This window comes from Cucurbita moschata, unplaced genomic scaffold, assembly GCF_002738365.1.
Source record: "Cucurbita moschata cultivar Rifu unplaced genomic scaffold, Cmos_1.0 Cmo_Scf00037, whole genome shotgun sequence".
In the NCBI taxonomy this organism is placed as follows: Eukaryota; Viridiplantae; Streptophyta; class Magnoliopsida; order Cucurbitales; family Cucurbitaceae; genus Cucurbita; species Cucurbita moschata.
Window position 1 is genome coordinate 1,739,875 of NW_019268553.1, and position 17,280 is coordinate 1,757,154.

At 41.1% G+C, this 17,280-nt stretch overlaps 3 protein-coding genes and 1 non-coding gene across 12 annotated transcripts in view; 1 reads left to right on the plus strand and 3 right to left on the minus strand.

Moving 5' to 3' along the window:
* The first annotated feature begins 936 nt into the window (after positions 1–936).
* LOC111432005 lies at positions 937–3,216 on the plus strand. Its single transcript, XM_023068793.1, has 2 exons — positions 937–1,927; positions 2,141–3,216. Exons 1-2 carry the CDS (start codon positions 1,413–1,415, stop codon positions 2,304–2,306), a joined length of 681 nt encoding a protein of 226 aa, XP_022924561.1. The 5' UTR covers positions 937–1,412; the 3' UTR covers positions 2,307–3,216.
* TRNAS-AGA lies at positions 960–1,041 on the minus strand. The gene has a single exon. It is a non-coding gene; the product is annotated as a tRNA-Ser (tRNA).
* Positions 3,217–3,357: 141 nt separating the features above from the next.
* LOC111432000 (DNA mismatch repair protein MSH1, mitochondrial) lies at positions 3,358–15,666 on the minus strand. 8 transcript variants are annotated; one of them, XM_023068786.1, is made up of 23 exons: positions 15,321–15,666; positions 14,158–14,305; positions 13,952–14,049; positions 13,733–13,808; positions 13,498–13,617; positions 13,366–13,413; positions 13,074–13,138; positions 12,749–12,834; positions 12,494–12,658; positions 12,204–12,313; positions 11,997–12,102; positions 11,834–11,909; positions 11,590–11,648; positions 7,378–7,445; positions 7,051–7,224; positions 6,588–6,800; positions 6,232–6,488; positions 6,000–6,143; positions 5,835–5,895; positions 5,423–5,725; positions 4,351–4,786; positions 4,052–4,284; positions 3,358–3,884 (listed from the first exon to the last, which is right to left on the minus strand). In XM_023068786.1, the coding sequence occupies exons 1-23, from the start codon at positions 15,434–15,436 to the stop codon at positions 3,654–3,656; spliced, it is 3,393 nt and encodes a 1,130-aa protein (XP_022924554.1). In that variant the 5' UTR covers positions 15,437–15,666; the 3' UTR covers positions 3,358–3,653. The 8 variants fall into 8 exon arrangements, with proteins under 8 accessions (XP_022924554.1, XP_022924549.1, XP_022924552.1 ...); XM_023068781.1 differs by having other exon boundaries at positions 3,358–3,550; positions 3,651–3,884; positions 4,052–4,786; XM_023068784.1 differs by having other exon boundaries at positions 4,052–4,786; positions 5,423–5,722; positions 14,158–14,299.
* A 472-nt stretch (positions 15,667–16,138) lies between these two features.
* Positions 16,139–17,280, minus strand: part of LOC111432004 (auxin-responsive protein IAA13-like) — a 3,422-nt gene continuing 2,280 nt past the window's right edge. Inside the window, exons 3-5 of one of the 2 annotated variants that reach the window (XM_023068792.1) lie at positions 16,918–17,044; positions 16,772–16,833; positions 16,139–16,411 (exon numbers count right to left, since the gene is read on the minus strand). In XM_023068792.1, the coding sequence (XP_022924560.1) occupies positions 16,404–16,411; positions 16,772–16,833; positions 16,918–17,044 (197 nt within the window). In that variant the 3' untranslated portion in view covers positions 16,139–16,403. Of the gene's footprint in view, positions 16,683–16,771; positions 16,834–16,917; positions 17,045–17,280 lie in introns of both variants that reach the window. The other variant, XM_023068791.1, reaches the window with a different exon arrangement.

The window sequence follows — 17,280 nt, forward strand, 5'->3', positions numbered from 1 at the left end:
CTTTTTTTTTTTTTTTTTTTTTTTTAATAATAATAATAATAATAATAATAATAATAATTATTATAATTATTATTTTATTGTTGTAGTCAAGGAGGAGAATAAAATAGGAAAAAAGGAAAAAGGAGAAAAAAAAAATTCTAAATTTTATTCCCTTTTTACTTTGAAAATTATTTTAATTTAGTGTTTAAATTTTTAAACATATCAATTTTAGCTACTTTATTTAACCTATAAGCTCTTGCGTCTAATTTTACTAGATGGCTCTGGTTTCTTTATTCATGGCTGTTTGGTACTTCTCATCTCGTCTACCTTCTTCAAAAGTGATTATTTCAACATTTGTCTTGGATTAATCACTTCACGGTAGAGAACACAAGGTATGAGCGATGATCGACCTACCTTAACGCATACCAAAATTTAGAATCCAAATTAGACATTTTATGGCCAACTTATCTTCATTGATGTCTTATCTAAGTCACCGAAAAAAATGTACCAAAGTCACTGAAAAAGAAAATGTACATCGACTTTAAAGTTTTTCTTTATGTTTACACAGCCTCGAGATCCCCCTATTTAGATACAATGATAGTGAGTATATATTCTACGGTAAGAAAAAGCGAAAAAGATTTTTGAAAAAAAAAAAAAGAGCCGTAGAAAAAGAAAAAAGTTGTTAAAGTAAGTAGAGAAAATGATAGAGGGAGAGAAGCTCCTTTTGAAACCAAAAATGGCACGACATATAGAAAGAAAGTTCGGTCAAATTACGTGTTTAGCCTTTGAACTTTTAAAATATTAATTGCAAGAGACAAGCTAACGAGACAAGCTAACAACCCAACAACATGACAAGATCCAATATTAAGAGGAGAAAAGATAAAAGAGGTCAGCTAACTACGAGCTTGTACCATGCTATAAAAATACGAGCTTGTACTATACTATAGTCATGAGACTAGGCCAAAAAAAACAAAACAAAACGTGAGCGGCAGGATTCGAACCTGCGCGGGCAGAGCCCACATGATTTCTAGTCATGCCCAATAACCACTCCGGCACGCCCACAAGATTTGAGGGGGGAGATGTTAATGGAGATTGAGTGAAGAAAGATGAGGGGGGTAAAGGGCGAGGAAGAAGGCATTGACCGAATCAGAAGGAAGCAAAAATGGGAGGGTACCAAAAATGGAATGGGAAGCGAATAGGCAGAGGCTCTGGGAGGTTCGTGACCGGAAACGGAAAAGAAAGGCAGCAGAGAGCCGAATTTGTTAATATAGTTGTGTTTTCAAACCGATCAAAACCAAAATGACCACCTCATATTGCTTTCTCCTTCCCACTTTTGATTCTCGCATCCACCCCTTCAATCCCCTCTTTTTTGTTCTGGATCCAGCGGTGCCGGCTGCTCTTTCTGTTGATGGTAGCATCGCCGGACGGCACCCATGGGAGGAGGGCGGACGTCGACGGCACCTTCCAGAAATGTCATGGTGGTGGTAGATCCAGCTCGGGAGTCCGCCGCTGCGCTCCAGTATACGCTTTCTCATGCTCTCGTTCAGAACGACGAGCTCATTCTCCTCCATGTCGATAATCCTAATTCTTGGAAGAACGCCATTTCGACTTTCCTCAAGAGGCCGAATGAAAAATCCGCCAATGCTCATGCTTCTGCCATTGTCCCTGCCACTGCCACTGCCACTGCCACCGCCACCGCCACCGCCACCGCCACCGCAGCAGCCGCCGCCGCTTTCGGCTTCCAAGGAGGACCACAAGTGGAGGTTGATTTTCTTGAGGAGATGAAGAAAGCCTGCAAGATTGCTAATCCCAATCTTAAAGTGCGGACGGTGAGGGTTGAATTGGAAGGCAAAGACAAAGCCTCCATGATTATGGCTCAAACCAATGCTCTCGGTGTTGATCTGCTAGTCATAGGGCAGAGGCGAAGTCTCTCCACAGCGATCTTAGGGTTTGTCTTCTTCCCTTCATCATAATTGTCAATTTTAGCTTCCCATTTTCGTCCATCCATTGATTCTCGAGCTTTCCATACAATTATCATAGCTCCTAAACTGAGATTGCCTTAATAAATGAATGAGATGCTTCTGAATATGAATGATCATGCATCCAAAATCAAGAAGATTAGGGTTTTTGTTTTCATTTGTTGTGAATTCATTAAACGCAGTTATAAACGGTCTGGAGGGCCAATGAAAGCGGCAAAAATGTTGGACACAGCAGAGTATTTGGTTGAGAACAGCAAGTGCACTTGTGTTGCTGTACAAAAGAAAGGTCAAAATGCAGGCTATCTCTTGAACACCAAAACCCAAAGAAACTTCTGGCTCTTGGCTTGATATCATAATATCAACTCCCTTCACCATTTTCCGTTCTCCTCAATCCACCATTGTTTTCAAATTCATCACTCCCTCTCCTCACCCTTTCTCTTGTTTCAAAATCAAACTCATTGGCTTTCTCTTTGGCTCTCCTTCCCCGTTTGAGATCAATTTCAAGTTGATTCATTCATCATCTCCAGGCTTGGTTTGGATTGGACACCCTCTACCTTCTTTCTTTCCAGGCAGTGCATCAACAAAATCATTTGTACATAACTTTTGGACCCACAGAAATTAACTAGCTGAAAATGAGTTAACCCCACTCTCCTTTTTCTGTAATGCTTTCCTTTTATCTTTTGCTTCAAAGAATTCATTTGTTAACCATGTTCTTGTTGAGCCATCTGGTTTTATCTTTGAAATTGTAATTCTGTTCGACGAGGTGAAATCAGTACTCTTTTCTTAAGGGCTAAGCTAGAAAAGTGTTCTAAAGCCCACCTTAGCCACCTCTGATTTCACAAATCCAAAACCCAGCTGTGAAATGTTTAGATCCACCAATACCCAGTCAACTAGTAAGAACTATCCAAATGGAACAGGAAAGTGTAAAACCCAACTACCAAGCATCCACTCTCATCTGGTAGCAAAAAATGCCTACATCTGTTCCTTATGGCTCAAAATACCAGGAAGCTTCATGGCAAGAAGGTATCTACTTCATCACTCATTGAAGTTTATGATTCATGCCAAAACCGACTCATTTAGACGAGTTGAAGAAAAAAAAAATTGAAAATGAAGTAAAAAGCTCTATTTCTTTGTTTCGTTATTGTATAAAATTGTTCTTATCCATATTGAAATAAATGAAATTTCCAAGTTTCATAGAATCTCGACATTCTTATCTGTATCTTATCTGCATTGAAATGAAATAGAATTTTAAGTCGAATATGGTTCATTTGGTTGATAGGATTTGTCTGAATTTATCTTTTTATTGGCGTGGCAAGTCCATTTCTTAAATTGACTTCCATTCCAGCAATCTCCTTTCCCCAACAAAACTATTCATTGAGTTGAATCCACACCAAGTAACTTCTCATCCTATCAAGTTACCAAAATAATATTGAACTAAATCAAGCAAGGAACAGAGGCTGCGTAGAATAAAAGTTTTGTTAGTTGAACAATGCCTATACACTTCCTGCATAAAAAAATTTGATCCTATCTGCTGCTGTAAACTATGGAGTTATAACTGCAGAAGAGAACAAAAAGAAACTGCAGCCTATGTTCATTCCCCTACAACTCGGTTCTTCAATCTGTAAAATACAATCCAGCAGGAACATCGACTCATTTTTTTGCTCTTACCAAGTCATCTGCTAGGAGATTGTTGAATTATGAACAAACAGTCACATTCTCTGATAAGAGATTGGATGTGCCAAAATTTCGGTGCTTTCCATCAGCAACATTAGTTAGCTGTAACCCGTGATCAGGAAGTCGATTGATGAGAAGAGTTTCAAGCTGGCATGCCAAGCTCTTCCCAGGTACTATAAAATAAAGAAATGCAGCATCCCGCATTCCTTCTTTTAAACGATGTGAATGGACTCGACCCTCTAGATCATCAGTCTATGACAGGGAAAGAAGACGATAGTTCAGTATGTGATACATAAATTCCAATAAAATGGAACAATGAATTCAGAGCACATACAAAATTAGTCAAAATGCCTCACAGAAACGTATCCTACACGACAAGGTTGAAAGATCGTAAATAAAACAGCAAGTCAGAGGTGTACCTGTCCGACGTAGAATTTACCATCTGGTCTAAGAATTACATACACACTCGAAGCACCGACTGTGGATGGAGGTGGCTTCTCTCTAGCATCAATCAAAACACATTGGATTTCTGCAGGTTTCAATGTGTTTTTATCCTTATGAAACTCTATCAGCTTCTTTTGGCATATTGCAGTGATAGCACCCTCAATTTCCTTCCAAGAGACAACCTTTTTCTTAGTTTTCTCTGTTTTTGGGCGTTCAGCTTCTACTGTAACACCATTTGACAGGAGATGGGGTTTGTCATTGCCATTAAGCCTTGCATGAGAAGAATTTGAGGGATACAAATTCATCTTCTGTTTTCCTGAAATCCCTTGTTCAACATAATTCGAGAGATACAAATCTTGGGCCCTATGAATTATAGCTTCACAGATTCCTTCATTCTTTGCTGTTTCAAAGGCAAGGCTCTCTCTACATATTCCACCGATCAACTTCCAAGTGGGAACCGTTCGGCCATCAGTACACACAGTTCCCATTGCTTTGAACACAGTGTTATTGATATCTAAAGGCAAATTGAATATACCATGCAAGTGAGTGGAGACAATGCCAAGGCACCCAACTTTATCAAGAGCTTCAACAATGCTCCCTGCAATACAAGTGCCTTTTGCTGTTTCTGTTCCTCGACAGATTTCATCTATAAGTACGAGGCTGCTTTCCGTTGCTCTACTCATGATGGATCTCATCTCTGACATTTCCACCTGATACATAATCATCATCAAATCAAGGAATATTTATGAGACCTCTATGAATTTAGCCCAAGTCCACTGCTAGCAGATATTGTCCTCTTTCGGCTTTCCCTTTTAAAATGTGTCTACTAGGGAGAGCTTTCCACACCCTTATAAGAAATGCTTCGTTTCTCTCTCCATCTGATGTGACATTTCACAATCCACCCCCTTGAGAGCCCAGAGTCCTCACTGGTACACCGCTCGGTGTCTGGCTCTAATACCATTTGTATCCACCCAAGCCCACTGCTAGCAGAGATTGTCCTCTTTGGGCTTTCCCTCAAGATTTTTAAAACGCGTCTACTCAAGAGAGGTTTCTACACCGGATCTCACAATAGAATGCAGGAAGAGGTGTTATTAAAAAAAAATCTGTCTATCCTAACTACAAAAAGCTAAAACCTTTGGGGTCTAGCCAATGCATCAACAAAAGCAGCAAATCACAATACCAAGCTGACCATCTTCAACTTGTTTACTCCTAAAAAAACATCCTAATGTTCCAAAACACTACACCAAGCTTACCATACAGTTGGGAAACACAACATTAAGTTCTATATGTCTGTTCCTGATCCAATTGTTGTAAACTATCACTGTTCATATGAAATGGCTGCTTACCTGAAAAGAACTTTTCCCATCAGCAGGGCTATCAAAAGATTTCATATGAAGCATAATAGAATCAAAATGAGGAATCAGGGCAGACTCTGCTGGCACCATAAATCCACATATCCCAAGCAAAGCAGCTGCACAAATGGATCGAAGCAAGCTAGATTTCCCACCCCCATTTGGACCCGTCAAAAGAAACAACGACTCCATCTCAATACTATTCTGCACAGCATTCCCTTCTATCACATCAAACCAATACGGAGATAGTCCAACCAGCTTCATCCCAACCTTCCCCTCCATTGATTTCCTGCCCTGTTTTTATTTTATAATCCAATCAGAATATGAAACCAACAACTAAAAACAAAATCATAATGATTCCCAACAACACGACCGAACAACTGGAACATTAGTCACTAAAGAATACCTTGGACCTATCACTGGGTGCAGCAAGGGTAGGAAAAACCCATTTTCTCCTCCTCCCTTCACTTCAAAACATTTAAAAACCAAAAACATTAACCAGCAGCAACAAGAAGTTTTGGAGAATGAGTATCAATAACAGAAAAGGGTATTAAAAGCATATGGATTCAACCTCACATGAGCGAATAACGCCTTGGCGATAATGAGTAACATGGAAGCAAATATTAGAACGTTCATTTTAGCAAGCAATTCAGAGGAAAGTTGCCTCAGCAAATCCACTACTCTTGCTTTTGCTTTGGCATTGGCCTCTTGGTACCTGAAGCAAAATAGATTTGTTCACTATTTATTCACTAAAAGATGATAATATGATGAGAGAGGAGTTGTATTATAAACAAACCACATGCCTTGTTAAAGCATCTTCCACCTTCTTCGTCGTAAACCACTCGTCCCCGACCTTTTTACCCTTTGAATCAAGAGCAGGTTTCAATTGTTTAATTTCTTCTTCTCCAGGGCTTCCAGCCCATACAGCTGGTGCAAACCGTCTTCCTTTGAACCAGACAGATTGATTATCCCGAGCATACAATATTTCTCCCTTTGGACCTCCTAGCGGCGCAGTAGTAGCCTTGATTCTTGAAATGATCGGGACGAAATCTTCAGTAACCTGTATTAAACGACATCAAGGACACTAACTGATAGAGTTTTTGATTGGCTGAAATGATCCAATGAGTTACGAAAGGAAAATTGAGCGTTGTAAACATACTGCTAGAGACAGTGCTTCAGCTGCACTTTCTACTTCTGTACACACTTCTTCAATGTGAATCCTTTTCACACGACCTTTCCAAGAAGATTCCATATCCTCAAAAAAATCATTAGGAATGATAAAATAAGAATTGATTTTCTGATCGCTTTCGCTTTCATTATCGAGAAAAATCATTTCGCCAACTCTACTGGAAGCCCATTCACATTTGTCAACCTAAATAGAAACGAAAGAATAGAATACTGATGCTTGAGTATTAACGACAATGATTCAAAAGTGGAGCCATTCGATAAGGCAACACGATGTTCCTTCGAGGCATACAAATGTAAATAAACAAATAACATGACTTCATAATCACTACTGACCAAGCAGAGTTCAGTAAAAAAGTCGATGCGAGGAAAGAAAAATGGCAGTTGAGAACGGTGGAAAAATAAATCGAACGAGGTGAGTTGCTACTTGTACTTACAAATGTATCGTAGTCAATTTTCAACCCAGTTGCCACAGATGAAGGATCCATCAACAATTTCAGGATATTGCTTAACTCGCAATTTTTATGCATGTGTAAGATTTCGTCGAGTACGTTCTTCATTCTACAGAACTCAATATGATTGGCTTCCCTCATTTCCAGTAACTTCACGAGCTGCAACACGTATAGATACAAGTCAAATAGATTTATGCAATAGCCTATGCCTCGATCGGAAAGAACAGAACAGAATGGTTGAAAGCTAGAAAGAGGATGCTGCCTGTAGCGTGTCGAACGTATTTTAGTCGAACATTCGAACATTCACAATACCTTGGCGGGTGGAAAGCAAGTGAAGTCTGGAATTGCACATGTGACATTGCTCATAAGCCTGCATGTTGCTGACCCAAAAGAATAGGATTAAGAAAATGTTTTAAGGGATTTCAAACAGAGATAACCGAGAAGAATTGTAAAGAAAACAGCAATGTTTTAAGGGATTTCTGTTGGTTTTAAGGTATTTCAAACAGACAAAACCGAGAAGAATTATACAAGAAACAGTGAAGACTGTTCTACAAACTTGTAAAATCGGTTAGATAAATCTACCCAGTGGATGTGATCCCTACCTTAGTTAACCATTTTTTTTAGGAAACTATTTTTAAGTTAAACCCACACATAATTGAAGTAAGTGGGAAGTACACGAATAGCCTTAGTAAAGTTGCCATTTACTTTTCCTATTTTAGGATAATTTGTTATTTAAATATCCCAACTAAATGACAAATGAACTCATCTCGTCTTCACCAAATCTCTCCCTCCCTCCTCTTACTTTCACTTATTTTTTCTTGGAAGAAATTTTCCTTGTCGATTTTTTGGTCGACGTTTTCCTCCCAATTGCTGGAAGTCAACAAGTGGTATCGAGCCTAGTTTAAGCCATCGGTTGTATATCATTGCGGATGAGCCAATTTTATCAATAGTTAAGTTGAATAGCTCAAGTGGTTAGAACGTCGACCTAACGTCGACCTAACACATCAGAATGAAGAGAACTATTGCTGATTTCAGCAAAGTTGAAGAAAAAAAGAATTTTATTTATCTTACAGATTGGGTAATTCTAGAATTTTTTTGATTGAATTATGATCCATCCAAAGAGCAAAAAGAATCGACCAATTATTCTATGATTCATAAATTTTGACTCGATTTCTGTATGGGATAAAGAGTTGGTTGGTGAAAAATCGAAAACTGTAAAAGTCGAATTTTTATAAAAAAAAAGAATCATAGTTTAAAAAACTAAATAGAATCATGGGCTAAAAGTATCCATTAAACATAGTTAAAAAAACACACAGGTCTCAGGTTCGAGTAGAAGAAAATGCAAAGTGCAAAAATACACACATCGTGGAGTCCATCTCGGGTAGGCTCACTCAATCCTCCGGGCCTTGTTGATGCGCGTCAACCCACAGGGTTTTTTAAGGACGGCAAATCCGTCGATGACTTTTCAATGCGGATCACGGGGTTTGCCAACAGCATCGCCACTCTCGGTGGGAGCATCAGCGAGTCAGAAATCGTGAAAAAGATGCTGCAGGTCATCCCCGTCAGCTGCCGACAGGGAGGGTCCAGGAGACGGCTGAAAAGAGTCCAGTTCTCGTACTGTGGGAAGAGAGGTCACCTGAGCAAGCTCAGTTTTGGAAAAGAGTCCAGTTCTCATACTGTGGGAAGAGAGGTCACCTGAGCAAGCTCAGGAACAAGGAGACAGCCGAAAAGAGGTAGATCAAAAGAAGGAGTCGACTGACGACGGTTCAATCCAGTTCTCGTACCGTGGGAAGAGAGGTCACCTGAGCAAGCTCAGGAACAAGGAGACGGCCGAAAAGAGGCAGATCAAAAGAAGGAGTTGACTGACGACGGTACCGTGGGAAGAGAGGTCAAAGAGAGGTCACCTGAGCAAGAAAGAGTCCAGTTCTCGTACTGTGGGAAGATAGGTCACCTGAGCAACCTCAAGAACAAGGAGACGGCCGAAAAGAGGCAGATCAAAAGGAGTGGTCCAATCCAATTCTCGTACTGTGGGAAGAGAGGTCACCTGAGCTCAGGAACAAGAAGATGGCCGAAAAGAGGCAGATCAAAAGGAGTCGACTGACGACGGTCCAATCTAGTTCTCGTACTGTGGGAAGAGAGGTCACCTGAGCAAGCTCAGGAACAAGAAGACAGTCGAGAAGGCCCATGTGGCTCAATCCGAGGAGGACGAGCCGGCTCTTTTCATGGTGAGTGCATCAGTCCTACCTGTCCCTAATTTCGATTCCAAATCCACGGAGGTAATCGATGACGGTCTAGCTGCTCCAGTGAGCCTTAAACCCGAGGAAGAGCTCCAGCTGGGCGTAACAAAGGCATCGGCTAAGGAGCCAATTCAACTGAAGGAGGAGCGAGTGTTCGCTCAGATCGGCGAGAGGGACGAGCAGCAAGAGCACCGGCGATAGGTCCTCGACACAGGGGCAACAAACCATATGACCGGGACCAAGTCTGCGTTCTCCGAGCTCGACTCGAGGATTCGCGGGACGGTTAAGTCCGGCGATGGCTCCGCCGTCGAGATCGAAGGGCACGGAACCATCTTGTTCATCGGCAAGGGAGGCGAGCACCACAAGCTGACCGGCGTCTACTTCATCCCGAGGCTCAAGGCTAACCTTTTAAGTCTGGGTCAACTCGATGAGGCCGACTGCCACATTTCCATCGAGCGCGGGCTACTCAAGATCTGCGATGATTGACGACGACTGCTCACACAAGTTCGGTGCACGACAAATCGTTTTTACATCCCAGAGTTGGAGATAGAACAATCAGTCAGCCTCTCGGCCAGGACCAAAGAAGTATCTTGGAGGTGGCACGCAAGGTACGGACACCTAAACTTTCTTGCCCTATAAAAATTGCATACGGAGGAGATGGTGCACGGTTTGTCGGCAATCAAAGGCGTGAACAGGCTATGCAACGGGCGTCTCATCGATAAGCAAAGACGCACCCCCTTTCCGTCTCAGGCATCTTATCGCGCTAGTGAGCCATTGGAGCTCGTGCACGGCGATATTTGCGGGCCCATCAAGCTGGCGACCCCAAGCGGCAACTCTCTCTTCCTCCTACTAGTCGATGACGAAAGCCGCTTCATGTGGTTGATCCTGCTGCAAGCGAAAAGTGAGGCAGCAGAGGCAATTAAGTGCATTCAAGCATGAGAGGAGGCCGAATGCAGGCAGAAGATGCGGGTGCTGTGCACGGACTGAGGTAGAGAATTCATCTCGGCAAGCTTCGGTAAGTACTGCGACGAGCTCGATATGCAGCGGCACCTAACGGCGCCCTACTCCCCCCAGCAGAACGGGGTGGTGGAACGCCGAAATCAAACCATCGTCGGGGCAGCAAGGTCATTATTGATGACGATCGGGATACCCGGGAGGTTCTGGGGAGAGGCGGTAATGACGGCTGTCTACCTCCTCAATCGGTCGCCAACGCGAAGCCTCGACGAGAAGACGCCACACGAGGCCTGGTACAACAAGAAGCCAACAGTACATCATCTCCGAGTGTTCGGCTGCGTCGCATAAATGAAGGACGTGCGTTCCCACCTCACCAAGCTCGATCCCAGGGGGCTAAAGGTCGTCTTCATCGGCTACGAACCCGGAAGCAAGGCATACAGGTTCTATGATCCTACAGAGGGGTGAGCTCATGTGTCACGCGACATCATCTTTGACGAGACCACCTTTTGGCAGTGGAACGACGTAACCGAGACAGATCAAAACCCAAATCAATTCACGGTGGAGTACCTCGTCACCGAGCCGGGAGAAGGAGGAGCACAACATCGAGAATCGTCACCGCCGCCAGCAGCTGCACCGGGCACACTTATGCCAACCCCAACCATAACTCCAGCTGCAACTCCGAAACTAGTAGAGTTCACAACACCACGTACTGCGGATTCGACGCTAGATGCCGATCACGATGATGGTCTGGTGGCCAGGTACCGGAGGATGGAAGACCTACTGGTAAGAGGTGAACCACCTGGACTGGCGGCGCGCCAGCTCGAAGAAGAGGTGGCCGAACAAGATGTAGAGTCTGGAGGACATGCCGCCAGGGACACCAAGCCATAGCTCAAATCGGAGTTCAAACAAAATAAACTAGATATACGATAGGGCTTTAGGAGGAGATTGTTAGATAAATCCCTACCGAGTGAATGTCATCCCTAACTTTTGGTTAATCCCAACTTTTAGTTAATCAGTTTTTTTTGTTAGGTAACTACTTTTACGTTAAACCAACACAATTGAAGTAGGTGGGAAGTACACCTCCGAGAGCATAGCTTTAGTTAAGTTGCATTTACTTTTACTGTTTGAGGATAATTTGTCATTTAAATATCCAACTGAATGACAAATGAAATCCGCTCAAATCTCTCTCTCTCCTTTTCTTCAGCCTGTTTTTTCATCGACGTTTTCCTCCCGATTGCAATTGCAAGAAGTCAACAAAATCACCAAAGAACCCCAGAGCTTAAGTTTATAGGTTAAGGTAAATTTAATTATATCAACATGGTCGCAGAATCACCTTGAATAGTGGTCGCGATCTCATAAGCAGGAGGATTGAGAAGAAGATCCCTGATATACCTGCAAACCAAACACATATCAAAATACATATTTGTATGCGTGCATGAAATCACGGTTCCAACCACTGAAATTGTGTCCGTGACTAAGTTGCAATTTGAAATGTTTGAAGAACAACGAAGAGGAATTCTAGCAAAGTTCTTAGCAGACAACTATCTCGACATCAATTAAAAATTATTCCGACTCACAATGCAGGAAGGCCAGCACAATTTGATGGAAGCAACACCTTCAACAAACACGGTATTCCCTCTGTTGGTATGGCACCTATATCCATTTAATGTATGAACATGCAGCTTAATATCAATTCAAATTGGTCTTGTTTCTGTGGAATCCAAGTGAAATAAAACTAACCAATCTGTGTTGCAGTTCCCAGTGTTAATGGATGTGGCCTATTTTCGGACGATATCGTTACGTTCCTAAATGTAACTTCATCATCAAGACCATAAAGATCTTTAACCTGGGAATGATCAGAAAATGAAGTAAATTAACGTCAATACAGATAACACGTCCAGCGATGCTATCGATAGAAACAAAAGAGTTGCAGATGCAGATACAGACCTTAGACAAAAGATTAGTAAGAGGATTTCCATCGAACCACTCGAAATGTCTGGAATTACATTCCCCCCATAGCCGACCACCCTCACCGAATTCACCCCAGCGACAAGTACCTATAAGAAGCCGCTCGTGAAGTGATAAGCTTGCGCACGACATCAAAACGACGGTAAATATTCTTTAAATGGCACAGATTGAGAAGCATAGTTCTTCCAAACATCAACAACCAAGAACCTATGCTACACAGTTCACACAATAAACAAAGCATCTGCTACCATATTTGACAATTTTCAAACCTGAGGAGTTGTTCCTTAATGAAGTGTGAAGAAATAAATGATGGTATTGACAAGTGCGCAGCTTAGTAACCAAGGCCTCCTCTGTCAAACCATCCTCTGACGAATATGTCTTCATGGTCTCTATCACAAGGCTTATGCAATAGCCTCTTGCAGATCGAGATATTCCTATATGTGTTGCATTCAACATTGTAAGTAACAATGAGCTGATAAGACTCAAATATTACTCCATATAAAAAGGCTTACTAAATCACCTACCGACCACAGGCATTGGTTCTGGAAAGTCGAGATCATGATCAACCCCAACAAGCCCAAAGACATAGGGACTGCCCGGGTGTGCATGCCTGCGCACGCAAACAATCCCAGTCATTGAATCTTCTTCTTCCTTCTTCCTCTTTCATTCACAAGTAAACTTCCATATGAGCAAGTGCTTGAGCACCATTTTACAACAACTACTGGATTGCATATCCGGTAATATAAAAACTAAAATTTTGAGTTCAACCATAGCAAAGGTGGAGGATCGAACCGAGATCATACAATATGAAGATTTAGTAGACAATACCAAGTTATCGCATGAATTTACCCAGATATAAAACGTCCTTTGCGAGAACGAGCTTGCATTGGTCCTTGAACTTCTTCCACTATGCACTATAGGACCAAATGAAACAAACTGATAAGAATGATTCAAAGATATGCTTCTCAAAAGAACTTGATGGAGTCCCAAGAAGGAAAGAGACATGAAATCCCTGGTCTAAGTATCACAATATTTCTCATAGGTGTTCAGCTTATTCATTTTTTACGAAGAAAGGTTCAAACTCAAATTGCGAAAATCACTCAGATAATCAAATAAAAATAACGTCATCACAGTTCCTCACCACTGAGAACCCGTTACGAGTCAGATCATCCAAAGTTTGACGAAGATTCTGCAAAGTGATTCTTTGATTAGAACAACAAGGATTAGATATCAAAAAAATCATGTAATCCATTTTTGGGACGAAATCCAATACCACAACAGGGCAACCAGCTTTCGGAACGCTATCCATACGCTGACCTCCAAAAGGATTCAAACCAGCATATTCGACAAGTATGCAAGCATCTATTCCAATTGCTTCGTAAAAATCTCCAACCTGTAGAGAAAGAGAGAAACAAATTGCTTTCTCATAAACTAATTTTAATTATAATAGAAATCTAAATAGGCAATTTGCACGGTAAAATCGGGAAGCAAGACGGGAAAATTCATACTCTACAAAGCAAAACTTCTCGAGGAAACTTTGCCTTGAACTGTAGTATCTCCCAGTTAAGTGTTCCTTCTTTAAGACTGCAAAACAGTAAGCATAGCGTATGACACGACATCTCCATAAGTCCATATGAACAAACGAAGGCCTTTATGCCCATCAAACAGGAAGATGATTCTCAGTAGGCACATGCCACAAGAAAGAAAAGGCTATCCCACAAGCTCACCTCCCATTTTTCAGGTTAATATCTAAACCAAGCAAATTGGAGAAGTCAAGCCTCTTAACCAGCTGAACCGACGACGGTTTCTTGCATGATTCCACCATCTGAAAATTCGAGGAAACAAGTACCGTGACATACAGCATATCAACAAGAATTAAGGCATCATCAAGATAATGGGAAGAGATAGTTCTTAATTTAAGCTAGTAGTTCACCTCTTTCCACCATGAAATGTGAGAAAGGAACTTATCGTCTTGGACATTATTAATATCTTTAAACTTCTTAGCAGCTTTGATGCTTCCTCCTGAATATTTTCTACCTTTTCCAAACTGCAACTTCTCAAGCTGTTGCCTTTCACTGTTTCTACGTGTAAAATTCCACGCGTTAGAATAACCAATGTGGAAAACATAGTGGCTGTAACAACCCAAGCCTACTGCTAGAAGATATTGTTCTCTTTAGGCTTTCCTGATTTGAGCTTTCCCTTTCGGACTTCCCCCCAAGGTTTTTAAACGCACCTACTAGGGAGACGTTTCTATACCCTTATAAGGAATGCATGTGGGATCTCACAATCCACCCTCCTAGGGAGCCCAGCGTTCTCGTTGGTACATCGTTTAGTGTCTGGCTCTGATACCATTTGTAACAACCCAAGCCCACTGCTAGTAGATATTGTCCTCTTTGGGCTTTCCCTTTCAGGCTTCCCCTCAAGGTTTTTAAAATGCGTCTACTAGGGAGAGGTTTCCACACGCTTATAAGAAATGTTTTGTTTCCCTCTCCAACTAACGTGGGATCTCATAGTGGCATTCCTAAATTACCTCTGCCAATCAAAGAAGTCCCCCGTGTGGAAAACGATACAATAACAATTACCTCTGCCAATCAAAGAAGTCCCCCGTGTAGAAAACGATACAATAACGAAGATGTTTACAGACAGAAAAGTAGTTCGACCCCAACTTTCAATTCAACAAGTTCAAACATCCTCGAAAACAAGACTACAAGATGCAAACAGGGAACTTCTCCCAGTGAAATTTTTACTAATTAAATTTAAAAAAATGTGGGGACTTCTCCTTTTTAGGATAAGAAACAAAACCCCTAATTCTCCAAACTGTGACACGGAGTATTTCAAAGCATGTCGAATATGCACGACCGCCATTATCACATTTCTCAAGCTCTTCAGAGCATAAGCTACAAAAATAAGTTCAGACTCTCAGTGGACACAAAGCAGGAGTAGAACTTACAAACTGCACACCAAACCCAGCATACCCAAATGAAGAAACAGAGACCCAAATCAGAAATATGACAGAAAAGACGAATAATGAAACACCATAATGCAGGAAATGAAACCAAGGAAGGGATAACCAGAGGAAGAGAAAAGGGGTATTACAAAAACGCCGGTGAGTGAGTAAATGGGGTGAAGTTGCGCGGAGGGAAGCCAATCAAAAGCGCCAAAAAACGCCACCGGGAGAAAGAAACGACGTTTCGGGTAGCCACCCAGTACATGGCGGTGGATGAAAACTATGTCTCTGAACCTCAATCTCGTTCTTGTTGGAAGCTCAGTGCTCTCCTTTCAAATGGGGTTGTTCGCAACTCCTGGTTGCTGGAACTGAAAACCCTGGTTGCCGATTCTTCCCGCCACAATCCTACAGAGACCCTGATACCAAATAACCCTTTCGATGCCACTACCAATATGTGTTTTCAGACGAGAACGAAATTCAAAATCACCTCTCTTTTAGTTAGCATAAGTATTACTCAGAGCAAGCGGCCATTATGGAGTTCATAATGTGTGTTACGGTTCGTGAAAATTATACATTTATCTTCTAAGTTATATTCACATTTATTTTTAAAAAATTTATCATTCATATTATAGAGAAATCAATGGTTAAAAAGTTGTATTGAGATCATTAACGTTCTTGATCCATTCTAAAAGACTTTAGTTTTTTAAACACTTAAAAAGTTGTTCAAAACATACTCACATTCGAAGTATTTCAAGTTGGTATTAGTTCATAAGATCAAAACCATTACATTTCGATCAAAAAGTCGATGTTGAGCGAGGTTGTTTATAATATTCAAACCATTCAGTCTTAATATAGTCATTGAAATCGAATCAAATCATATCCATCTAGATCAAATCATCGACTTAACAGACATGAGATGCTATCAATGAGAAGAAGAATTAATGAGTCAGGGCTATGGGCAAAGGTCTTTAAGAGTATAAGAGAACATATTAGCATCACTCCAAAATGAAGTTTGAAACAGAGGACAAACACCAAGCAGAAGATGAAACCATCTTCACCTTCTTTAACATGTTAATAATCCAAATAGAAAGATACATTCGGACTCGATTCACAAACATAAGAAATGCACTCGTAAAAGACAGTCGACCAATGCAGCGAATACCAGCTTTCCCTTTGCGAAGAAAACAACTTTAGTCGATTTAAGCGAAGAGAGTCGTAAATCGTAGCCAAGTTCATAAGCCTGTAGGTAGCATTGTATAAGATGATTTCTTTCTTTCTTTCTTTCTTTCTTTCTATGGGGTGGGGGGCTGTTAATGGTTTAGAGAAGAACCATTCAAAAAATGCAAGAACCATAAATGAGAATCAAACAAGAAAACAAGCAAAAAGAATATGATCATCAACAAAACCACTCTCTTTTCTAGCTCTACTCATGTTCACCAACTTCACTTCACAATGGTTCTAAATGGGCTTCATTCCATTTCTCTCACTTCTTCCTTTGACATCTTGAACCTCTGGATGGTTTTATTAATTAGACCTCCTCGACGAAACTAAAATGACGATATCAAAATCAACTACAAGATTGGATTACGAGAACACGTACCGAGTCCCTTTGCCTCAGATGTCCTCATGATTCGAAGTTTCTTAACTGAGCCGAGGAACATCCTAGTCCATGAAAACAGACATTAAAAGATGGTAAATAAATGAACCATGAACTATAAACTTGTTTTTTCATGAGTGAGTGCATACTTCCAAGGAACATCTCCAACCAACAGCCAGTCTCCTTCTTTATCTTCGTAGGTGAGCACAAACTCAGAGGAGCCAGTGAGAAGTTTTGAAGGTTTTGGTGCTTGTTCGTCGTAATCTCCACTCGAGCCTAACCACGAAAGAGAGACGACTCTTAGTCAGTACAAATAATCTCAGCTATCAACTATCCATCATCCATGGTCAGTTCTAGTTCAGGTCCCCAAAAAAGAAGACAAATCCACATTTTCTTACTTTAGACGTATAGAGAATGATATATACACATATGTACATATATATATATATATATATATATATATATATATATATATATATATATATATATATATATATATATATATATGTGTG